Raw genomic sequence first — 26067 nt, 5'->3', positions numbered from 1 at the left:
CATGATACACAAACCTACATGAAAACATATACTTTCAATGTATTTATAGGCCAATCTCCTCAATGAAGATAGACACAAAAATTCCCAATGAAATACTTGTAAACATAATTCAAAAACACATCAAAAAGGTAATTTTTCTTTTTTTAAGAGTTGTACTTAATATCCTCTTTGAGTATTCCAAATGCTCTATGATTTCTACTTAGAATTTGGACTTAATAAAATACATTTGTTCTGCAAAATATCTGCAAGGAAGTAACTGACAAAGACTGAAACCCAGCTACTAGCTGTTCACAATTCAAGTGAAGTTACAGAGCAAAGCTAAACAGACAAAAAGAATTAATGGAACAGAAAAGATACTAGAGAAAAAACAATACATAGAATAGATTGATTATGATTGCAAACAAACAAACGACCCCAAACATTACAAAGGCAATTGGGCAACAGGGAAAACAATATCCATTTCAGCAGATCTTCCAGCCATCTTCTCCATGTAAAAGAGGAAAAGTATAGCACTGGACAGGAATTCATGGATAGGGCCACATTCCTTAAACAGTTAACAAAATAAAATGTGTAAATTATAAAGAAAATAAACAGCCTTTCATCAGAGAGAAATGAAACAAGCTCATGGTCAAGAAGATACAGTACATCCTGCCAGCAGTGTTCTAACAGCTGGACTATAAAAGGCCCTCTACTGAGTCTACAAGAAGACAGATTGAAAAATTAAGACAGTAGAAATAACACTACACAAAAGTAATTTCCATGTTTCCCTTTCTCCACATCCTCTCCTGCATGTGTTTTCACTTGAGTTTTTGATCTATGGAATCTTAAAGGCATTTTGATTTGCATTTCTCTGATAGCTAAGGACATTGAGCATTTCTTTAAGTGCTTCTCAGCCATTCAATATTCTTCTGTTGTGAATTCATGGTTTAGCTCTGTATCCCATTTTTTAATTGGATTGATTAATTTCTTAGGTTCTTTAAAGATCATCTTAAGTAAGGTAACCCAGACCCAAAAAAGACCCACAGTGTGTACTCACTTATAAGTGGATATTAGACCTATAGTACAGATAATCATACTATAATCTACAGACCCAAAGAAGTTAAGTAACAAGGAAGGCCCAAGAGAGGGTGCCAGAGTATCACTCAGTAGGGAAAATAGAATAGACAGCAGAAGAGGATGAAGAGAGAAACTGGGCAGGAGATGGAATGGGGAGGGAAACAAGGGTAGGGATCAGATGTGGGGTGAACAGAAGTGGGAGGAGAGGGTTTGAAGAAGAAGAGAAACCGGGGAAGGACATTTCTTGGTCAAGCTGGAGGCCTGCTACAGGGTAGGCTCCTTGGAGAATATGGGTGTGATTCTAGCTGAAACTCCTAACTTGACTGTCTTCTGGAAGGCTCCAGCCAAAAGCAGCTGAGGAAGGTTAATACGGGGAAGGGTACTTCCCTTTTCTGTGGGGAAAGGGAGAGGAGAAAGGGAAGGAGGGGAATTGGGAGGGGCTGGAAGGAAGGGAAGGAGGGGTCACCCTCAGGATGTAAAGTAATTAAACTAATATAAAATTTAATAAAGAAATTTGTATTCATCTTTAGTAAGCACTGAAATTCCATGTTAAAAAAAAGTAATTTCCAAAATGGATGATGTTTCTCATGTTATTAATAAAATGCAAATTAAAACTGCTCTGGATGTTACTACGTATCAAAGTTAATAAGAAATTTTCCAAGTATTTACATTAGTTTGAAATTACTTGCTGTGATACTCTCCATTGCATATTTGCAAGTTTCTGGCAATATCTCCCAAAAATAAAATACAACACCAGGACCGCTACACCCTCAAAAAGAACTCCACAGTTGTGAAGGGACTCTAGCCAGCATGACAAACGTGGTTCTCATAGGCCTTGTTCTTCCCTATTCCCTCTGTCTTGATAAAAACCTGCTAGATTACATTCTATAGGCTAGACATTAAGGTCTACTCTTCTATTTGGCTATTTCCTCCTCCTGAGGCTGACTACCAAATCCTAGCTATGGAAGTATTGAAGTCCAGCAATCAAAATCCCCCACTTGGCCCACCTAATTAACATGCCCAACTAAATTAAACACTTCACCCTAACACAAGGTTTTCCCTTTACAAACTGCCGTTTGTCTATAGGCCACTTATGTCTCCTCTCTACCCAGAGGCAATCCTTTGTCACATTTCCTCCCAACCCCATCCTGCCCCCAATACAAATATCCCTTCCCTCTTTCCCTTGTTTCCTCCACCTCCTGTCTTTGTCTCTTACTCCTTGCTCTTTGTCCCTCTAGGGCAAATAAATCCCTTTTGTGCTGAGAACTTGGTCTTGTGGTGTCTTGTGCAGATGGGTCCTTTCAAGCTGTACTTCCAGTAAGCACTGAGCAGGATGAAGACATGGTCACACTAAAAGGCACATTCAAATAGCCTTTACATTAGAATAGTTCAGAACTGGACTATCAAAGGTCCATCAACAAACTGAAAACTAAGCCACAGCTTACTCAAAAGCACTGATAATTCTCACAGATGCAATGATAGTAAATGAAAGAATTTATATAAATCTGAGTTCAAAAAATGGCACAACTAATTTATATAGCTTTAAAGAGATATTTATGAAAAAGGGATGATTAGTATAAAAGAGTCAACGGTCACCTGGGGCTCAGTAGAAGAGTGAACTGACTGTGAGGTAGCTTGTAAGAGGCCAGTCATATTCTATCTCTCAGTAAAGGAAGCAATTACATGGGTATTCATTTTCTGAGAAACCACAGGCTCTGTAATGTTATTGCATGCCATTTCCCATGTGTAATATTTCACTTTTAAAAGGACTGAAAATGAGACAATTTATTAAGCTCATTAGCAGCTGAGTGATTTTTATTTTCTAAAAGATGTATTTATAGAGTACATCTTCACTGACACGAAGAATGAACTTAAATAGAACACCTCACGAATGCTGTTAGAATTCATTATAAAAATTAATTGTTTTCCATGTATGGAACATTTTTAATCTTTTTTTATTTTTTAAAAGAAAAATAATACAGGCATTCTATTAGGCAGCGATAAGCACTACTTCTGCGACAAACCAAAGGAGCTAGAAAGGAAAATGTGCCCTTTTCTCAGGAAAAAGAAGTTCCCATGACTTAAAGTAAAGGAGAGTGGAAAAACTTGGCATGTCAACACTTCCCAAGGAGTCAAAGATTACTAAGCTGTAATGTAAAACAAAGACAGCAATGGATATAAAGCTTTAACTGTATGAAAGGAGAGCATTCCCAGACAGCAAAGAGGACTCAAGTGCTTAGTTAATTAGGCAGTCAGCCCCTGTATCCTGAGTTTCACGTCCCTGAATTCAAACTAAGGGCAGATGGAAAATTTCCGAGGAACAGAGCAAGCCTGGACTGACCATGTAAACACTTTCCTTGTCCTTTTCCCTAAGCAATACAACGTGACTACAGTCCATACTAACTTACACTGTACCAGGCCCTATGAAGAAGCTTTGGAGGATTTGAGTTATAAGGGAGGATATACAGAAGTTATATGAAAATGCCTCCAGAAATAGGGTAGCGGGAGGAAGGGAGAGAGGGTGGGACTGGGAGGCGAGGTGCGATGGGGCTACAACCAGGATGTAAAGTGAATAAAAAAAAAAGTAGTTAAAAAGAAGAAGAAAAGGAGGAGGAGAAGAAAAACAACAACAAAGAAAAGAAAATGCCTCCAGATCTGGGTATCTGCACAGGGTTCCAGGACCAATCCCCTCCTGACACACTGATAGACAACAATATTAGCAAAAGAATCTTGAGATATGGTCACTCAAAATTCTATTGCATATTTCCTTCTTTGATAAAAAAATGGCATAAAAATTGTAGGCTTAAATATCATTCCAGGATATCATACCTGAATAAGCAATGCTGATTTCCTTTGAAGTTTGGCTAGTTTTTCATTTTTCAGCATCAGCAACTTCCTTTGTGCGGTGACTCTTCTCCACCATTTCTGAATGACTTCAGCTGCCCTGACGTTTTTTTGCAGTCTTCGTCTACTTAGAAAACTGAGAACAACTGACTGAATAATTCTAGCAGCTTTATCTCTTTCCTTTGATGAGAAAAATTTAAAAAAAAAAAGGAAAACACAAATTGAGTTATCACTTTAAAACTTTATCCTTTGTAAAACAGTCAGATAAAAAGTATCAGCCTAACAAATTATTATAAAGACTCAACCAAGGCCTGCTATTCCTTTCTACTTGATGTTTCTTTGAATATTATTATATAGTAAGGTCAGGATTTCCAAACCCAATTCTACATAGCATCTGCCATTAAAATGGACCATATTCTATGATTTAATTTAATTTACAGTGTATCTACTTATGGATAGAGCTGAACTTATCTCAGAGGACCCAGTAAATGTTTCCCCAGAGCATGAGAGACTATTATCAATGGAAGGTTTATACTAATTAAAACAATAGCATAAAAGAAAGATCTGAAAGCTGAAATAGGCATCTCAGGATCATCCTTATCAGCCTAGCAGCTCCTGAAATGCCTGTGAGGACCTAGAGGATACTATATAATGCTCCTAACAGAAAGATAAAGATGGATGCTACCAGCACGGTAGGAGTGGGAATACAGCCAGCAGAAGCAAAGAAGTAGTGATCAGATTAACTAATAAAATGTAACCAGAACTGTATAAGTTTCTTTTAAATTAGCCCTTCGTTATGGCTCATCATGGCTGACAACATAACTGGATCTCAGAATCATGGCAAGATCCAACACTCAAGCAGTGCTAGAGCACAGCGACTCAAAGCGCGACTGAGACACTGAGAGAGCGATCTCTGCAGACAGGGTAGACTGCAGTGGAAGAGAGAGGTGAGGCAAGTACTCCTAGTTTATTCTTCACAAGTCCACAAGAAGTTACCTGCGGCCTAGAGCAGGGTATGTGGCGGGCAGAAAGAGGATGGACGATACACCAGTGTACTATATTGATACCTCTGCATCCCCAAACTACGTGTCATTAATAATGTTATCTCAACCACATCTATTTGTGAACATTCACTGGGATCCTGTGAAATACTGTTCTCATTTTCCACAATTACCTGATGGTGTTTCAGGTCTCTCTTTAGTTTATATTTTCTCCATGTTGCCTGGATAAGTCGGGCAGCTCTTATTTCTTTACGGAGATCCAGAAGCCTTGCACAAAGAAATGACAAGTAGGTAATAACCACCTAAGGAGAACACAAAAGAGGAAAGCAGAGAGTCAGGAGGGAATCATGAGTTACTATCATCCTCTCAGCCGCAGTAAGACCAATACTTCAACCAAGGACCATGCATGGAGAGGACATAGACCACCTGTTCAAAGCAAGCCCATTGGCTGCTCAGATTCCACGTGGGCTCACTAGTAAGGGGTACAGGGTCTGTCTCTGACATGAACTCAGTGGCTGGCTCTTTGCTCACCTCCCCCTGGGAGGTGCAGCCTTGCCAGCCATAGAGAAAGATGATGCAGCCAGTCCTGATGAGACCTGATAGGCTAGGGTCAGATAGAAGAGGAGGAGGTCCTCCCCTATCAGGGGACTAGGGAAAGGGCATAGGGGGTGAAGAGGGAGGATGGGTAGGATTGGGATTTGATGAGGGAGGGACTGCAGCAGGGATACAAAGTGAATAAATAGTAATAATAATAATAAAAAATCAATAAATATTTTCTGAAAAAAAAAAAAAAAAAAGCGATAGTAGCCAGGTGTTGTGGCCCATGCCTTTTAATTCCAGCCTGCAGGAGGCAGAGGTAGGCTGACCTCTGAGTTCAAAGCCACCCTGGTCTACAGAGCAAATTCCAGGACAGCCAGGACTACACAGACAAACCCTGTCCCAAAATATAAAAGAAAACAAAACAGTGATTATGAGGAAATCATTCTCTGACCTTTTCGTCTGGAATTGTATTTGACATGTCTGAACGGTGAATCATAGCAGGTATTCCTCCAAGATCTCTAGCTGCAGATCTCACCACGTGAAAATTTTTCTTTTCATTTTCTAGAAGCTCTTTGTATACGTCTGGAGTGTTTTCTATTACATATACAAGTGACAAAGAGATGACTGTAGCCAAAACTCAGACATGACAAAGAAGCAGAAGACTTAATTAAACCAAAGGGACTAACCATGATCCAGTGCTTCAAGAGACAGATTCAGACAGCTTCCTTCAGATTCGGATGAAGAGTTCAACACCACTGAACCGGTCTGTGCGCAGGGCACGGACTGAGTGGTGCGCTGGCATATAGCATCGATAGGCACATAGCACGGGTGGTAATGGTGGATCAGATAGCACAGCACACGGCCATCTGAGAAAGACACTGTAAAATTCTCCACCTGGGTGCAAACATCAGAGAAGCAATCAGTTCTTCTCAGATACTAACATAAGCATGTTTTAGTCTTTTCTTTCCTCATAAAAGCTAAATGTATACTAGCTGCTAATGCAGACAGCATCAACAACATAGCTATAATCAAATTCTTAGTTCCTAAATACAGAGGTAGGGCTTGAATACACTATCCTTATAGATACCAATATACTGTCCTTGCTTGGTTAGCAGCTCTAAAATAGGACTACGCTTCCCAGAACCTCAGAACATGACTTTCTTTTTAAAACAGAGATACGGTTAGAAACCCAGAATACTATGTGATGGCAAAGGCAAACACTGAACTAATGCAGCTTAAAGCCAAAGAGCCAACAGGATTGCTGCCCTGCACCAGAACACAAAAGAAGGGCATGGAAGAATGGCCCTTAATGAGACTAAGGGCTAGCCAACACCTTCTAGACTTCTGGCCTCTACAACTGTTGAAAAACGTAAAGCTGTAGGTTAAACAGCCAGGTGCACAGTAATGTATACGGCAGTCTTCGGAAAACTCTGAATTATAGCCAATCCTCATCATTCATGTATATCAAATTAAAAAAAAAAAAAGCACCCATCTCTTAATGGGTTAAGTTTCAACATTTTCATCAACCAAGAGCATGGTTTATTTGTTTTAGGGATGAAGTGACATTATGCTCATGGCCAACAGCACTTGGACAGATGGCAAAATGAAGCCCCTTTAACAAGCAGTTAACCTGAAACACAACAGGCTTCCCTTAAGTTCAGTACTACATTTGAGGATGATTTTAAACGACAACAAAAAGAAAAGAAAAGAGAAGCAGAAAATATGAAAAACATATAGACCATGGAAGGTATGGCAAGAATGGATGAAAGAAGGCAGAGTGTCACCCTTCAGCTTCAGCATTTGCAGTGAACATCAGACAAGCTGCCACTATTGACCTCAGAAACAGAAATAAGCTTCCAGCTACTCACTGAATCGACAAGTAATGATTGTCACATCTTTGAGACTGAAGGATCTGATTAAAACATAGAAGACCACCAATACGGCTAACAATGTTTCCAGCAACAATGTCTTTGAGGTGCAACAATTCACCATATCCCTAGTAACATGCAATCTGTACTAATCTATTTAATATTCCTTATCAAGGAGGTTATATGTATGTGGGAAAATATTTATACTTAAAAGTACATACCATTGTTAGTATAATATTCTTTTGAAATGTATACATCTTACCCTTGTTCATTCAAATGCTGATTTCTCTCCCCTACTCTATGGTTTTAATCCTCCGGACATTTCATTGTGATATGTATTCTAAGTGTTACCTGTCTCAGCTTTGTGTAAACATGCCAAAATAAAGCAACTAGCCACAATGTTGAGCAATAGAAAGGAAGCAGGAAGAGAGGGAGGAGCCAGAGGACAGGAAGGTGGGAGGCAGAGGAGGAGAGAGGGGCAGACAAGAGCTGGGAGAGCAGAGCTGAGAGAGAGAGAGAGAGAGAGAGAGAGATCTTGCAACGACGTGGAGAGATGGACTGGAACTGATATATCAATAAAATCAAGCATAATGTGGGAAATCTAAATGTTAGGAAACTATGAGGGCTTGGAGATTTAGGATGGAGTAACTGTTGCCCAGCATTGTGTTCTAGGTTAATTAAATAAATCATAGTCTCTGTTTGGTGATTTGGTTATACAGCTGTTTAGGATTCACAGAAGTGTTAATAAAAGATAAACCAAGAGTAAATATTGTCACCTACAACATGCCATATAGAAAGTTATCAACAAATTATTATAAAGACTCCATCAAGGCCTGTTATTCTGTTCTACATGATGTTTCTTTGGTTATTACTGTATAGTAAGGTCAGAATTTCCATATCCAATTCTATGTAGCATCTGCCATTAAAATTACTCTTTAATTTTGTGGACAAAATGTCACACATTATAAGCCTAGTCAATCATTCCCCCTCCCTATCACTGTATCACTCCCTTTCCACAGCCCCCTTCTGATTAGTGTCAAATACATGTCTTTATATCCATGCGTATATTTATGAATATATTCCCATACATACACATTTAAATCTACAGTTATTATAGGAGAGAAGACACGCAACATTTGTCTTTTCTCAAGGTTTTTATATTCCTTGGTGATAAAAGAAATTATTGCACTGTTCAGCTGGTTATAGGCTGTATAACAGGTTATACAGACTATGAGATAATAATCATTCTGTTGAGAAACTGCTAAAAATGGATGTGCAGAGTATGTGTGTGTATACAAACATGCTAAATATTTAAGGAATAAAAAATTTTACATTTCTACTTTAGCTAAGGTTTAAAATGGCCTTTTAAAAAAAGACAAAAAGACTAACCTTTATATTATAGAAGGCACAAACGGCATTTACCCAATCCATCAATAGCTTCACATTGTTACCATAGTGTTCAAAGGACCCACTGTTCCTTTTGTCTTTTTGCTTATTAGCAACAGCTTGAGAATGGGATGTCAGTGCAGCTATTGCTGCCTTTACACTGCGCGTACGTTTTAGAAAGTCAATTTCTTCCTTTAATTGGTCTAAATTAAGGGAAATATCCACCTGAAAAGCACAAAAAAAGTTAAATACATGTTTACGTGTTTTTCCTATTTCATTTTTAGCCACAGAAACTTCAAAAATCAGAAATGTTAACAAAAGGGGCAGGAGTCTTGATGGGGACATAAAGGGCCTACTACACACTTAAGAAGACCTAAGCACAGATTTCACATCCATGTCTAAACCAGACGTGGCTGCACATATCTGTGATCCCAATTCTAGGTGAACAGAAACAAAAGGATCCTGGGGACTTGCGGACAGCCTGTGAGCAGTAAATTCAATAAATCATCTTGTGTCAAAAAATAAAGTGGACAGCAACTAAGAAAAGAGCCCACCATTGACTTCTTGCCTCTTCACACACAGAAAAATGTATACACCACAAACACACACACACACAGGATTTTTTTAATCCAACAAAAACTAACTAAAATGTGTATTTTAGCACAAAAATTATACTGTTTAATGGCAAATAGTGGGACATATAAATGATACAAAATGTGTAATGGTTAAAAATATAGAATTTGGGTCTGCATTAAGCCTGGGTTCTTCTTAGAAACTTCAGCTTAAGTTCTTTTCTGAGGGAGGAAGCTACATTTACTTTTTGGTAGCATAAAAGATAAGAAAACATAAAGCAATCATCAGAGGACCTAGGACAGATTAGAGATCAGAAAGTGGTAGTGACTATTGCTGGTCTTTTTTTGATTGAAAATTATTTTAGTAAACAGCATTCAAATTTGACTTTAAAAAGGTAAGCTAAAGATACAGTACCTGAAAAGCAAATGCTATTTTCCAAAGCAGCCCCAGTGTTTTCTCTCTGTGCCTGTCCACAATGTCCTTAGACAAGATAGTGTTTCCTACAAGTGAAAGGCATTCCGTTAGCACAATACATGCTCACGCTAAAGTTCGGCAAGGTAGTTTTACTCCTATTCTGTTTATACCATGTTCATCAGTCAGTTGAACTCCTCGGGATTTGAGGACCTGAAGAACAATATCAACATTGTGCATCTTCTGAACTCGACTTATTGCAGGAATCCTAAGTTTCTCGGATAAACTCCAGTTCTGTGTCAAAAGTTCCATGGCTCGCCTAGCAGAAAAGAAATTTTTGATGAAACTTCTACATAAAAGTGTCCAAGAAAAAGTTCATTAAAGCTATTACCCATAAAAGTCACAAGACTATAAACACATTAAAGACAAAATGACTCCCAGGAACTCTTCAAGTTTCCATTGTTTAAGTTAGCAAACAGAATTATTTTTCATTTTAAGTCTGGAGGTTTGAGGTCTAGAAATACATAAGAAAGAAAAACACAAGACACATACAAATAAGAACAAACAGGAAAACAGAAGATAATGAAGAAGGAAGGAGTTTGGGAGGAAAATGTTGGGCATTTGTATACAACAAGCTAATACTTGTTTCTCTTAGTCATCAAGTAAACTCCATAATAAGGCATTAACTGCTCTTTTTTTTTTTTACAGAAGAAACCAAGGCTTAGAGAAGTTAGTAAACTCAGTCACATAATTAGCAAGTAATGACAGACGGTGAAAGGTGAAAGCTGAAATGTTCTATCAGTTTCCAAGCCATAGAAGATCACTACCTACCTAAAAGAAATATATCAGAATTTGAAATCCAATTTATAATAGACGAATACTATTAAAACCAGCCTGCAGAGATAAGGAATTTATGAACATTGCAGTATTAAGTACTCAAGAAGTCACATCGGTTTAATGTTCTTTGTGACTCCTCTTCTGAGACAATAGGAGTTCCCATTCATAGACCCTACTCCCATAACAGCAGAGAGCATAAGGATGTGTGGCATGACTGATACATCCTTTTTCTCAAAGAGAAAACTAAACATTTTTAAAAATTTGAATTTATTGTATTGTAAAATATTTAAGTATTAATACAGAAAATGATGTTTTTTTCTTATTTTTTATTTATTACAAATTATTCACTTTGTATCCCAGCTGTAGCTCCCTCGCTCATCCCCTTCCAATCTGTCCTCCCTCCCTAGTCCACTGATAGAGGAGGTCCTCTTCCCCATCCATCTGACCCTAGCCTATCAGGTCTCATCAGGACTGGCTACATTGTCCTCCTCTGTATCCTGGTAAGGCTGGTCCCCCCTTAGGGGGAAGTGATCAAAGAGCCAGCCACTGAGTTCATGCCAGAGACAGTGCCTGTTCCCCTTACTAGGGTACCCACTTGGAAATTTTGCTGCCATGGGCTACATCTGTGCAGGGGTTCTAGGCTATCTCCATGCCTGGTCCTTGGTTGGAGTATCAGTCTCAGAAAAGACCCCTGGGCCCAGATATATATATATATATATATATATATATATATATATATATATATATATATATGTTCTGTTGCTCTCCTATCCCATCAAGTAAATCTTTAAATTATACTTACACAAGGCGCACCCCACATTGCAGGTCCACAGCAAGGTTCGTAACAGCAAAATCAAATTCATCAAGAGGGGTCTGAACATGGCTCACAGGTAATCCCAATAAGCTAAGGTGACGAGAAAGGTCGCCTTCACCACTTAGGAAATCTCGTGAAAAGGCTAGAAGAAGTTCTTTACTAGCCTACAAACAGGAAGCAAGTATAATATTTCAATATTATACACTTTATTTCTGATAAAAACCATTCTGTGCTTATAGAAATAATATCAGAATTATAAAGAATCTGACTATAAATTCACATTTCTAATTTAAGACCTTGTGGAAAATTGTTCAAATTAAATACAGAAGCTAATTTGATAACTTATGACTTAAAATAAAAAAGAAAATTTCCTCTCAAATTAATTCTGTAGCAGCACAGCCTAGTTCATTTTTCAAGTCAAAATTAAGAGTAAAAATGAATGGGAAACTATCATTCAACTAACACCGGGCATTTTAAGTCAAAGGATATGACTTAAGACAAAAATGAAAGCCGGGAGATGGTAGCTCATACCTTTAATCCCAGCATTTGGGAGGCAGAGACAGGCAGATCTTTGTGAGTTCAAGGCCAGCCTGGGTTTACACAGTGATTCCAGGATAGCTAGCACTACAGAGAGAAACCCTGTCTCGAAAAACAAAACAAAACAAAAAAGAGAAAAATGAGACACATACTCATGGATAAATCGAGTCCTACCAGGAAAAAGGAATAAAGAAGGAGTCACTACATAAACTCTCATTCCTACTCCACTTCGGAATATGTTCACTAGAACATAGAGGTGTTTTATAATTGAAAACATGCCACCAAAGCAAGAAAAAGTACTGAAAGGAAAATATGAGATAGGAAATGGAAATGATACCTTAAAGTCAGCATCTTTACAAAACAGACAAGGATCATGATCAATAAGTCTGGAAAGTTTAGCATGGTCAAGGAAACAGACCAACAACAGTAATTTTTTCAGTGTGAACTTAGACAAAGCTGCTTCGTGACCTTAAAGTACAAACAGAACAAAACAAAACAAAAGTAAGTTTATCTGTGAAAGGCAATGATCATAATAATTTAGCAAGTCTAGTAGCAAGTACACCTAAATCACCATGTACTTTTTCTTAGTAATTTACAAGTATGAATCTAACAAATAATTATCTTAAAATATTCTATAAAATAAAAGGATATCTAACAAATATATAACAAGTAATTGTTATTTGTTAAATAAGAATTAACAAATAATTAGTGTACCATTTAATATGTCCAATCCATGGAAGAAACAACACAGTGACAGCAATGACATTTAGCTTGTGTCATTCAGCAGATACTTAATGAATCATCCTAGGTGCTGCATAGTTAGCAGCAAACTAAGACAAATATGAGTCCACACAGGACTTACAGCGTACAGGGGTGAGAGGATGCGTGCAGATCACAAGAATAAATAGCAATGGAGGGGGGAACATTGAGGGTAAAAAAAGAAAAGCTAGTCAAAACAGAGACCTATTTAAATTGATTTTAGTAAAATCTAAAGTAACAGGGACGACAAGAAGCCATCTTACACAGTGTGCAGAGATACTCACCATCTCGAAACAGGAGGGGGACAGTGGGGTGTCTGTATTCAGCTGCTATATCAGGATTCCAAAGTAAGCGATTCAGAATGAACATGGCCAGCCCTGTGACATCACTGTTGTCTGCCAAAGGGATAAGTTCTCCATAAACTGTCTGCAAAGAGAAGAAGGCAAAGCAAGGCCAGGGTTACACCAACCATAAGGAGGAGGAGGAGGAAGCTATGGGAGGACAGCAAACTGCTGTCTTTTAAGGAACAAAAAGCAGTATAAAAGTGACATGGCTACTAAATAATGTCCTTTGACTGTGTGTATAACCTGTGAGCATGTCTACTGTGTCTAATAAATTCAAAATTTAGAAAGACAAAATGCAGAAAGACAAGCTTACTCATATTCTGAGAAAACCCTTTTACATTTCAATTTTTCTCTCTCAAGGTATAGGCACATTACTCAAATGTAACCAATCTATACTCTGCTGCTTTGTCACTAGAACAAGGCCCTCTAAATCAGCTGAGCAAACCTCATATGAATTCAAGAGACTGAAGCACCAAGCACAGGGCCTGCATGAGTCTGTATCAGGTCCTGTGCATATACTATAGCTTTCACTTTAGTATTCTTATGAGACTCCTCAGTGTGGGAACCAATGGATCTCTGATTCTTTAGCCTGTTCTTGGGCTCTTTTCCCTTTGTTGGTTCACCTTGTCCAACTTCAATGTGATTATTTTTGTCTTATCTTAATATATTATATTATTGTTATGATTTGTTACCTGTAAGAAGCCTGTTCTTTTCTAATTAGAGACAGCAAGTAAATAAATCTAGATTGGAGGAGAGGAAGGGTGGAAATGGGAAGAGTAAAGGGAAGAGAAAGGAGAAACTGTAACAGAGATATACTGCATAGGAAGAGAATCCACTTTCAATAAAGAAGTAAAAAAAAAAAAAAAAAAAAGAACAAAAAAAACCTAGAAATAATAATTGTTGATAATAAAGTCAAAAACTTCATATAGAATTCATAAGCAAATGACTTTGAAACAGTACGCTAATAACTTATAAGGGCAGGATTTACTCACCCAGTAGTATTTGTTAACTGGTCTTATATTTTATGGAGGATGATGAATCAATTCAATTAACTGACTTAACTATCCTAAGCAAAGACCCCAGTTTATAAAAGAGTGTGTTCTACTGAAAGCATATAATTTTTTAAATGAGGTGTTTCCAAACCTGAAAACTTACCTCCAGGCCAATTCGAAGCCACAAAGGATTATATGACAAGAGCCAATTCAGGACTTTTTGGCGTTGTCCTGAAACATAGGTTAAAAGTGTGGATCACTAAAAAGAGACAGTAAATAAATCTCTACACAGAATATCTATAAATATCAATTATAATTAATAAATAAACATCTACAGTACAAAACAGACACAATGAATTATATTTCCTAAAGATATGATTACAATTATATTTGTAATCAAACCAGTATCTCATGGAGATGGATGTACAGGAAGAAACTAAAAAAGCCACCTGAATAAGGTAAATACACGTTTGTTGCACCAACATTCCTGACAGCCAACACAGGCAACCAGTCTCAGAGCCTATGGCAGATGAATAGACAAAACAAGTACTTGTTTCATCCAAGTACAGACAAAGCCACCCTGAAGCACAGACAGACAGATAGACACAGATACACACAGAGACATAAACAGCAGAGGCATATTAATCTATCCTCAAGAAAGGTAAATCTTGCCATTTTCTAAAGATGTGAAGGACATTAAGTAAAATAAGCCAAGGAAACAGACAAATTCTATACAATATCACCTGCATGTGTCATCTAAAATTATTGCGATCACAGCAAAGAATGGTGGTTGACAGCGTCAGGAAAACTATACTGCAGAGCTGAAAATTCATGAGTTGATATTATACATCCTTCACACACACAACAGACACACAGACATTCATACACAATAAGGTAACTGTGGATGTTACTTAGCTATACCATTATTCACTGCACAAGCTGGAACTGTATCACATTTACATATGTATATTTTTGTCAATTACCCTTGACTAAAACTCACGAAAAAGTAACACAAAATCTTCACACTATTTTTAAAGAACGACTCTTGAGAGTTCTATAATCTTACCAATATCTTTCCAGAGGTGTCTATCTTTCCGAACAATTAACCGCCCAAGTTCAATTTCAATTTCAAGTTTTTTAATAGCTTTAACCATTTTTTCAGATGTAAACAAGGAGCAAGCTGTACGACGTAGTCTGTTCAGCCTGCAGCTGGCTGTGTAAGCTCGGAGAGACGCTTCATCTTTTGTAGGGGCTTTTGGGACACTTATTTTATGTTGGTTCTCCACTCCCAGAACAAGGGTGGCAGTGTTCACTGGATAAAAACGAGAGGACAGTGCATCTGATTACATATCATCTCTACACCTTGCTAAACCCAGCAACCGGATACAGATGAGACGCTTAAAAAGCACCCTGAGTGCTCCCCTCTGAGTGCTCCCCTCCGACAGGTCTCACTGTTCCCTAGGCCACTTTGATGCCACCATGGCAACCTCTCCTCATTAACCTCACACAGAACATCAAACACTAGCTGTTAACTCAAGACTAGTCAGATGGCCTCCCAACACGTTTCTCTGTTTTCAGATCTCTAGGAATAAAAGTTAAGCTTCTAAGAAATACAATTTAACTTGAATTTTATGCATGTGCTTATTATATGTATGTGTGTGAGCACGTGTGTACAGATGTTGGTGGCAAGAAGAGAATCCAGGGTGTCACTCCTCAGGTGCACTCTGCCTTCGTCACTGTTTTTGAGATGGTCTCCCACTGGCCTGGAACTGACCAAGTAGGCTGAGTTAGCACACAACTGAGCCCCAGGGATCTGCCTGTCTTCAAGGGCCCAGCAATGTTCCTGGCTGCTTTTTGTGTGGCTTCCGGGAACTGAACCCAAGTTCTCATGTTTTCATAGCAAGCGCTTTGCCAATTCAGCTGTCTCTCCTCCCGTATCTGGGGTTCTATAAAACACATTTTATCTTAAGGAAAAAAAAGGAAGAAAAAAAAGCACTCAAAATTTGGCTATACTTCCTTTTGATGAAAAAGAAGCATAATGGCAGAAATACAATTCAAAGACTCCTTTAATGCAGACATCCCACGTCTGTCTGAGAAACGCGCAGCAATATTGTGTGCAACCACAGTAAGGCAACCACCACTTTACAAGGAGGCCTACGGTAGCTTAATGGGTTATCCTCTCAGCCTGACACTGCCCCTGCAATTTCTATGCCAGGGCAACACTCAAGTTTCCATCTCCAGAAGAGATTCCTCCAACTCTTTCTACCCTGTCCACACCCATTTCTCCCTGCAAAATAAACACTAGAATGTTTTTAAACGTCTCACAAATCGGCTTCCAGGTTCCTCATTATAACTTTCCAGAATACTCCTTAACTAGGACAATGAGCTAGTAAAACATGAGTGAGCACAACACAGCACTTGTAACTCGAGGACGCTTACCTTCAGAAACACTTGTTTTCACATTGAAGTCGTCAGGCGTTAATACATAATTGAGCCACCAGGTAAAGCCCTGCTCCTGCTTTTCCTTCCAGCGTTCATCATAAAACATGTTCTTTGCAGCAAATGGCATTGGGTGTCTAGGAATAGCTAAGGATATAATTAATTAATGCATCAGAAATTTTCCTTTAAATAATTATTCAAAAGAGACCAAGAGGACTTTTGTACTTTAGCAAAATCATTTTTAAAACACCGAACAATATTTGCTTTCACTACTTGCTGGCGAGAACTGTAACCTTGTGAAGTGTGATATATGGTCAAAGCAAAGGCTAAATGCATTATTCCCGTTATCCCATTGCTTGATAAATACAATGAGCACTTGCCTGCTTTTAATGGTTTTATAAAGGTCAGATGAGACTGTGCTACTCCAACAACAGGTCGTGTCCTTTTCTTTGTTTTAGAAAGAGGCGTTTTTAAAACTAATGAATCTAAAATAACATAGAAAACACAAAATTAAAAAAATAAAATTAATTCTCCAAATAGGTAACATATTTGAAAATTAAATTTGGGTTCTTCATAATCATATTCATTTAAGAGATAATTAATAATGACTATGTTCCAGGTGTTAATATATGAACTTCAGAAATCAACCAGCCAACAGCTGGGGGCTGGAGAGATGAGGCTGTGGCTAGAGCCCTTGCTGCTCTTCCAGAGGACCCAGGTTCAATTCTCAGATCCCACAAGGTGGCTCTCAACCACTGTAACTCCAGCTCCCAGGGATCCAATGACCTCTCTAGCTTCTATAGGTACTAGGCACGCACATCATCCAGACACATACGGAGGGCAAAACACTCATCCTCGTTTACTTAAAGAACAACAACTGCAAGTACAGCCTGCAAACACTTAGTGAGCTACAGAAGCTGCCATCCTGATGGAAGCTCAGCGTAGTACGTGCATAATTCCCGACCACACTGCATACAAGACATTGCAGCCCTGGGCCACATGACTCCAGTCCTTAGGCAGTTGTCAGCGTTTATCAGTACCAAAGGGCTTCAGAAAGCCCTTCTGAGGAGGAACTCAACAAGATTCCTTTAAGGAATACGGCCCACCAAGGAAGAAGCAGTAAGGATGAAATTAGGATTACATGTGAGGAACTGCAAAAAGGGAGAGTTCCACAATACTAATAACAGCGGCGACTAATATTTAAATATATTGTGTTCACAACTATGAAATATTAAATTCAAAGTCTTACACAATTATCATGATAGATTATGACAATAAATCAGAGTATTATAATTATCCATGATTTATATAATTAGTATACTGGAGCTTAGAGCAATTTTGTAGTCAAAGTTGCACAAGCTTGTAAAATCAAAACATTTGTAACTCTCTCTAAATCTAGCAGAGAGGCCTTAGTGGGTACTACTTCAAATAAACAGGTTTGAACAACCAAATTTCACGCCCATTTGTGTATATATTCATGAATTTGTAGAAGGTCAAATTGGATATTTCCTTAAAAAAACATGTTTGTTTAGAGCGTATCTCTATGAAACAGTGAAGCAGTGTGATTTCACTAACAGGCATGTGCAACTTATTTATATTTGAAAATGTGCTAGAACTGCGTAGTAGCCTCCAAGTTTTGATGTGCCAATGCAAATAGTCATAAATGGTACAACTTCCTACAAAAGAAAGCAAAGTGATTTCCTGCTGTTCCTCATGGCATCATTTAAGGGTGGCCACTGTGTGTTCTCCGTTTACCTACCCTGACGGCCTTTGATTCTGCAGGAGAGTAGTTATGATAGTTTAGTCTTCTTACTCTATGTATCTTACTAAGATTTGTTGGTTTCTAAGCAATTCACGTTCTCACTTTGAATTTTAAAAGCTGAACTTCTGTTAATTCCGCTGCCTAATGAATTTGCTTCTAGGAACATTTTCAAATATAAATATTTAGAATCAGAGCTGTTTTGGAATTTACATAGAAAGGATGGGAGAGAACCATAGTTAAGGACAATTCCAAGGTGTCTGTCCCAAATAATGACAAATTTCGCATCCTTATTCACCTTATTCATCCTTATTCACCGAGGTCTTAATAAGTAAGAAGGATTTGGCTTTTATAAAGCAAGTGAAGGACACTGCTAGAGTCAACTTGAAATGACATATTGACTATAGGATTACATATTAGGAGCCCATGCTGACAACCATGCACAGGAGGAGGAACTCGCACAGCTGGCATTCAGAACTACGCCATGTGATGAGGGTATAAAAGGAAAATGAAAAGTATTCTTATCAGAAGCTTCCAGAACACCTACAAGGGGACAACAGCCAGGATTGTAGGAAGGCAAGAAGACTAGTGACAGTAACAAAAAATATTCCAGGGAGAGAGAGGTTCAAAATTTTAAATAGTTTGCAAACAGATGATTCAAGGTGATTTCAGAAGCAGCAACTATATTTACAATTTGGATGCCATTGGCCATACCCCTGCAGGCTGTGCTTCAGTCTCCTGCTTCTCTTATGCAAAACCTAAAAGAATCAATATTCTCTGAGTTACGTACTTATTTGTACAGTTTTTTTTTTCTGTTGAAGAAATGATATTCTGAGTTATGTATGTCTTCATATATTTTTCTGCCTATGGGCTATACTTGGATTAAAGGGTATGTTCTGAAAGGTGCATGTACTGACAATTTCTAGTTCCTCCCCTATTTACTGGATGAACCTCCATCAATTTTGAGTACTGTACAGGCATGTTAAGTCAGTGATCATAGGTTTCCAGGGACACAGGCCATCTGGTGGTCTGAATAAAAACTATTCTGCATAGGCTCATGTATTTTAACACTTGATCCCCAGTTGGTATTGTTTGGGGAGGTCCTGGAATCTTTAGAAGGTGCAGACTCACCCAAGGAAGCACATTATGGGGGCAGGCCATGGGTTTATGCCCTTGCCCCACTTTCAGTTCATGCCTTCTCTTTGTTTTATATTTGCCGTTAAATAAGTAACCTCTCTGCTCCCTCCGCCAGCTGACTGCTACCATATCTTCCGGGCCATTATGAACTGTCTCTCTTAAATCCTAAGCCTAGATAAACTCTTGCTTCTAAGCTGCATTTCTCATGGTATTTTCTCACAAACAGAAAAGTAACTGATAACTAGCCTAGCGAGAGGAACATCTGTACTTCTGTTTCTGTAATGAAAAGAGGTTCACAGCACCGCAATGCGGGAGGTCCACAACCCCACCGCTGACTCTGTGACCTCTGGGAGAACCACCCAACTTCTCAATGCACCTACCTTCTCATCTGTAAAACTGAACTACAGGGAAAGCCAACATCAACGTCATGAGAACATTATCACTACGAAGGGAGGCCGTGGTAAAGCACATACAACTGAGTCTGACACACAACTGCTTAGTAAACAGTAGCTACTGTAATCTGACATGGTGGGAGGAAAGAGGGCTTCGGAAGGACAGACAGGGACAATGTAACTTATAACAACATGGAATATCAATATTTCCAGCCAGAAAAATTCAGGCTGAAAAATGAATAGGGACTTAATAGCAGTTAGAAGTCATGAAGACCCACAGGTAATGTTCAGGCATAGAGTAGACAAGCGAGATTAGCTTAAACAAAGGTGAGGTGTTTGTTTGTTAGAATCTATCTGGGAAGGATAGGGTAGGAAGGCAGGTAAATAAAGTGATTCTGAGAATTAAGAAATTCAAGCTAAATAAAGGATAGAAATTTCAGGTGGGAAGATGAAAACAATGGTGAATTTTGAGTGTTAGAAAAGTGTAAAAATGGTGGAGTTTGATTAAAAAAAAAAAAAAGCTGGAATAAGAGATGATGTCAACCTGTACCTGAGAAGCTTTTAGTAGAACAGAACCCACAGACGCTGGAACTAAAAGGCCAGGTTACTACAAGATTCTTCTACAAGAATTTTGAATTTTTCAGATTAGTCATTGGAAAAAGTAACATGAGACAAGTTCATTTTCAGAATAATTATTCACTGCACCAAGGAGAAATAGGAATGAACAGTCTGAAAAATGAGTTTCCAGCTGTTTGTTGTTGTTTTCCATTTGTTTGTTGAAGAAAAGAGAAAAAATACTTTGGAAACTGAAAAGCAGATAAAACAAGATCCCACCAGGAGGCCCAAGGCCATTTGGATGCAATATTTTTGAGGTTCAAATTTAAGGCAAAAATTCATGTACAAAATATCAAACTTAAACTGGGCAGGATTATAATTATTTCTGAGCACCACAAATGTCTTGTTTTTCTATCAACAAACTGCTAAAAGCACCAATGAATACAGGCCCATCATGAGCAGATTTTCTAATTCAGGAAACTCACCAAAGCAAGAGAGGATATATTCTTCAACTACACTTTCACTGAAGATGTTATAGACAACTTACCAGTTTTCTTCCTCAGGCTTGACTTCTCTGAGCTGCTAATACGCCTTGGGGCAAGTGCTTCTTTCCTTTTGGTTCTTGCAATAGTTGATAGTGTAGATTTGAGAGGAGAAAAATGGATTCGTTTAATTTCACACACCTCTGCATGTTCTGTAACAGCCAGCTTTCCACTTGTGTCTTCCATAGTTCCACTGCTCTTTCTTTTAGGAGCAGAGGAAAGTATGGTTGAGGGTGTTACCTCATTCTTAGAACTCTGACGTTTACTCATTACTGGCTTCACAACTGGAAGATAAGAATGAAAGCCTTTCTCTTCTGAGTCACCCATTTCTTTTCCACATTCACCTACTATATCCTTAAGGCATCTTTTTGTGTTTGGTTTATCAATCTCAGGTAGCTGTTTTCTGGCATTAGTGGGCTTCCTCTTGGTAACAGTGGCTGAAAGAATTGGGCGTCTCTTCGGTTGTTCACTCTGGTTACACAGAGAAGCATCTTGAAACTCAGAAATATTGGAATTTTGTTTTGTAAAACCATGGTTATGTGACTTCATTTCTATAGGGCTTTGTTTTTCAAAACTGACTTTGGGAGTTTCTAAATGTTGACACTCTGAGTTATATGCCAACCCTTCATTTATTCTCCAATCCTGATGAGATTTACTTGATACTGCTGCTAACTTACATGTTTGCTGACCTACACATACCATGTTATCCTTTACAAATTGTGTTGGAGGTGAAATGGGATTGACTGATTCTGATTTTAGACCTTTTTTAAGTCCATAATTATCATTTAAAAAAGAATCTGGGCTTAAGATTGTTTGATAAACTTTATGTACAGTTTGGGATTCCAAACACAGAGAGTCTGAGTGATCGGTCCTAAATGTATCTGACGAGACATTTCTTTTTAATCCTAGGCCGTTATCAGATGTACAGCTGTTTTTTATAAAAGAATCTGGACTTAGAAAATTTATTTGGCTATGTGTAACATTCAAAGGTGAAGAACAGCTTGGGGCAAGAGTAAATTTACTCTCCCCTTCACTTTGGTCACCAACAGGATTTAAAAAAGTCTCATTTGTGACTTCCTCATTAAAATTAAAATCTTTTGAAACACTGGCATCTTGTACTTTTAAATGTTGTGCATTTTCAGATGCATGAAGAGATGAATAGGCAGTAGACCTGGAGAAAAACTGTGGCAAGCAAGTAGTGTCACTCTGGCATTCTTTAACAGGGCTAATAGAAGAAGTGGGTATTTTGTTTTCTTCAAGGGATAAAGAATTGTTTTCTGTTGGAGAACAGCATTCACTCATAGTCAGATTTTCACAAGCCTGCAGTGGGCTCCTAATTCTGTCAACTTTTTGTGAAATAATAAATGATTCATTAAAATTTTGGTTTTTGGAAGTCCTTTTAGTATGTCTTGAAGAGGCCAGAATCTTCTTATTGGTATTCCAAAGACTTCTCTGTAAAAACAAATAAAATACACTAGAGAAGTTGCAAGCCATTCTCTATTCCTTTTAAATAAGCAATGTGATACATGTCTGGTGATGCCTCTCATCAATGTCATTTTTACATAACAAACATTTCCTTCCAGTAAGTCACAGAATGATTAAAACAAATTACCTTTTTCTTTCTATGCTCTTCTGCATTTCCTAGTAATATAGCCTGGTGCTTCAGAAAATCATTTACAAGAAATGTCACAATCTCCCTCACTCGCCCTTCTTTCAGTGGTGTCCAGGTAACAGAAACAGTAATTTTTTCTTTAGGCTGAAATCAGAAGAATACATTTTAAATTACTATGATGATATAATTATATAATAATAAAATGCACTACTTCAAACAGATTGATAACTGTTACTTACCACTCCTTAATAAGGTTAAATATCATTTTCCTATCCTATGTTCCAACACTAGTTCGTTGTAAGAAAAAAAAGCCACTATCAGTAAAAGTCCACAACAAAAGAAAATTATAAATATAATTAAAACCACAAATGATAATGAAACCTAATTACAGAAAAGCAAAAGAACTGATAATCTACACGTCGTTTTAACTGAGTGACTTTCAAAATGTACTGGTGGGGGCTGAGATCCTAGCTTAGTGGTAAAATGTGTGCTCTGACAAGTTTAAAACACTTGTTTAGGTGAGAAAGATAAACTTTTCTTGGAAAGTAAAAATCATATTTTAAAACAGCTGATTAAAAATAATAACAAAATTTTTCCTCTATAAGCCAGAACTTATCTTTAAAAAGCTAAGTCCTACCTAAGTTTCTATGGACAGAAATCCAGGCAGTTGTCCATCAAAGAGAGGCAAAGGTTTCTGAAGTGTGGGGATACCAGATGACAAGGCTAGCCAACCTCAGATTAACTCCCCCGAAGAAGCTCCTTACTAATTAGGAGGCAATTTGTGCAGACCCCTCAGCTAATTGTTTTCACAGCCCAGTGAAAAGGACACAGTAATCAAAGCAGAAGTAAACATTTTCAAACACCAGCAACAGCAAAGAAAAAAGTAAAACACAAAGGTGTGCCTACACATCACATATGCATACTGAGGACTATCCTGAGGATGCTTTTGGGTTTCTGCTGCGGTTATCTAAGCCAAACAGTTCATTGTCGAAACAGAAATGCAATCCAGAGTCTAGACAAACATAGGAAATTTAAAATGCACATTAAAAAGGCCAAGAGGAAGCAACTGGAAAACGTTCATCGATGTACTTCTCCCAATCTCAAAGCAGAGAATGGGTACCATCCTTAGCGCCTCCCCGGCCACAAGTGTATTAAAAACGCCTGTCTGTTCACAGAACCCTTCGGAAACGCGTCTGCGGCGCCAGGTGCGCACGCTTTGATTCCTCATCCCATCAAGTTACTGTTCACTTTCGCCATGTACTCACACCAACCAAACAGCGCCCAAACCATCAACACGGACTTGACCCGGTGTCTGGTCTCGCTCCCTCCCAGCCTCCCCTTTGCAGAGGAATCCCTCTCTGACCCTCCTCCCCTCCCCGCCTCCAGCCAGCTCCCACGCCCGACCAACGCGTAAAGCTCACACCGTGCCGGGGTCCCGTTCAGCCCCAGCTCCACAGTGCAAAGGGGCGTCCCGGGATCAGAACGGGGAGCTGCCGGGGTGTCGGGGTGCCACCGTCTCGCAGGTCCGTCTGGGCGGAAGCCCCACGGTCACGCCTGGGGGCCGGCTCGGTGTTCTCCCCGCTCCCCGCTGCACGCTAAGGGGTCCGGCCACGGGCCACGCCCCCGCACCCACCTTCAGCTCGCAGCGGTTGGGTGAGACGCTGAAGCCCTGGGCGGCGGCGCGCACCAGCGACGGCTCCACCTGCAGAGGCTCTCCGTGCGGGTTGTGCAGCACCAGAGACCGCGTCCGCGACGCGCCCACGCGGACGTCCCCGAAGCAGAGGAAGGGGACCGTGCAGAAGTGGCGGAGCAGAAGCACCGGCGGCGACGCAGCTCCGGCCGCAGGGTCCCCCCGCGGGCGCCGCCCGCCCTCCTCCGGGCTGGAAGCGGCCTGCCGCGTCGCCATGGCGGACGCCGTACCGGGCCGGCGGGTGCCCTCCGCCCGGGTCCCGCCGCCTTCCCCGAAGCCAAGGACCACCGCAGCACTCGGGTGCCAGCGACTCACAGACTCGGAGAGCTTGCCGCTTTGGCTGGGTTCAAATCTCTCGCCTCCACCAATTGGCGGCTCCCGGAACCACCTCGCCAGAGCGCCAATGGGTGAGCAGAAAGCGGCTGCACGTCACTGAAAGGCCAATGAGTGAGCAAGAGCTCCTGACCAATGAGGCGGCGGCGCCTTGTTTAAATGCTGGCAGGGCTGAACTTGATACCCGGGGAGGAAGTAAAAAGGCAGCAAGGTTCCACGACCCAGCAAGCCCGTGGCTTAGAACCGAAATTGCACTCCATGTTTTAAACATGTTACGATGAAGAAACGGGCATCATTACTGTGTGCAACCCACGGCTGCATACACCTTGGGAACAAAAGTTCCCGGGAAGAAAGGCACCTGTAACTGCTACCAGGCAAGACTGCATAACTGATCAGAATGTCAATGATGTGGACTGGTTAGAATGTTAGCGGTCAAGTCTACTAAAACAAATATTGGGGAACATCGTTAGCTCCCTTAATAGCTACGTCCTTTCGCTAGGTTAGGTCCTTTCAAAGTGCCCTAACAGGATTGTGACCACTGCGCAAATTACTGTAATGTACAAACAGCACTAAATTACTGTAATGTACAAACACCAACTAAAAATATGAGTACCGCCAGAAGCTGAGGCTAAAACAGGTTTCCCTTCGCCTCAACACACCTATTTCATGTTTGCACCTATGTCTTTGGAAAGTACCTTTGAATACCGCAAAAAATAATAAAGATAAAAAAGTTATTAAGTTGTTTAGCACGTTGGAACATGGAATTTGGGATAACCTAAATCTGTGTGCCTTGGCCATGATTATTCATATTTAACTTCTGAATATACATTCTCATAAAATGGGACCAGACGAGGGAGACCCTTTTGAGGTGAGAGCTTTGATTTTGTGTCAACAAACATCACAGTGTGCAGTTAATGTTTTTTCTGTTTGTTTTTTTTTTTTTTTTTTTTGAGTTTAATTTGTGTGGTTAACCAGGATTGTGCCACTAGGTCAGAAAGTTTGAAGCTCCTGATTGCCATATGTAACCCGACACAACAGTTAAATAAGCCAAGAGATTTCATGTTAACCATTCCTATTTGTCTAATATGCCTATCCAGAATTAATCAGCTTTATAAGTTTCCTGGGCTGAACAGAGATGTAAACAAAACTGGTAGTGTGTTGTTGGGTTGTTTTGTGTAGACAGTGTCCTGCTCTAAGATAATCAAACAGTAATTGTATGTTGAGGGCTGTAACAAAAATAGTCTGTTAGGTTGGGGTAGTATCCTGTAATCATTAACACGTTACAGCAAAATTTCTCCCCCACCCCCAAAAAAACCAGAATGAATAGCTGCAGAAATGAGCAAGAGAAACTTGAGTGCCCATTTTTAGTATTATATTGGATATCTTATTTCACTAATAGACTTTTGCTACACTTTAGAATTATTCAAAAGCAGTGACTACTTCAGTCACCCCAATACTTGGATTTATATATGAAACATTTAAAAATTGAGGTCCATTAATTTGTGTTTAATGTGTACTTTTATATATTTTAAATAATAAGTAACTTATTAGAATTATGTTTCAAAAATATCCCCAAGACACTTGGCTTTCCATTTGTTCATTTTATATAACATCTTATAGATGCATGCAGAACACTGTGTTCCTGT

At 39.2% G+C, this 26067-nt stretch overlaps 1 protein-coding gene across 1 annotated transcript in view; it reads right to left on the bottom strand.

Moving 5' to 3' along the window:
* The window catches only part of Aspm (assembly factor for spindle microtubules), a 44723-nt gene extending 20374 nt beyond the window's left edge, over positions 1–24349 (bottom strand). The window contains exons 1-17 of the mRNA XM_060364398.1: positions 24032–24349; positions 22399–22542; positions 20792–22238; positions 16782–16886; positions 16402–16548; positions 15029–15274; positions 14126–14193; positions 12911–13052; positions 12205–12335; positions 11319–11494; positions 9853–9998; positions 9683–9768; positions 8699–8920; positions 6128–6335; positions 5893–6035; positions 5075–5203; positions 3886–4080 (exon numbers count right to left, since the gene is read on the bottom strand). Of these exons, the coding sequence (XP_060220381.1) occupies positions 3886–4080; positions 5075–5203; positions 5893–6035; positions 6128–6335; positions 8699–8920; positions 9683–9768; positions 9853–9998; positions 11319–11494; positions 12205–12335; positions 12911–13052; positions 14126–14193; positions 15029–15274; positions 16402–16548; positions 16782–16886; positions 20792–22238; positions 22399–22542; positions 24032–24304 (4008 nt within the window). The 5' untranslated portion in view covers positions 24305–24349. The remainder of the gene's footprint in view (positions 1–3885; positions 4081–5074; positions 5204–5892; positions 6036–6127; positions 6336–8698; positions 8921–9682; positions 9769–9852; positions 9999–11318; positions 11495–12204; positions 12336–12910; positions 13053–14125; positions 14194–15028; positions 15275–16401; positions 16549–16781; positions 16887–20791; positions 22239–22398; positions 22543–24031) is intronic.
* Between the last annotated feature and the right edge of the window lie 1718 nt (positions 24350–26067).

The sequence above is a fragment of the Meriones unguiculatus genome, chromosome 11 (genome assembly GCF_030254825.1).
Source record: "Meriones unguiculatus strain TT.TT164.6M chromosome 11, Bangor_MerUng_6.1, whole genome shotgun sequence".
Lineage (NCBI taxonomy): Eukaryota > Metazoa > Chordata > Mammalia > Rodentia > Muridae > Meriones > Meriones unguiculatus.
Note: the sequence above shows the minus strand (reverse complement) of the source record. Positions and strands in the feature narration are given on the sequence as shown.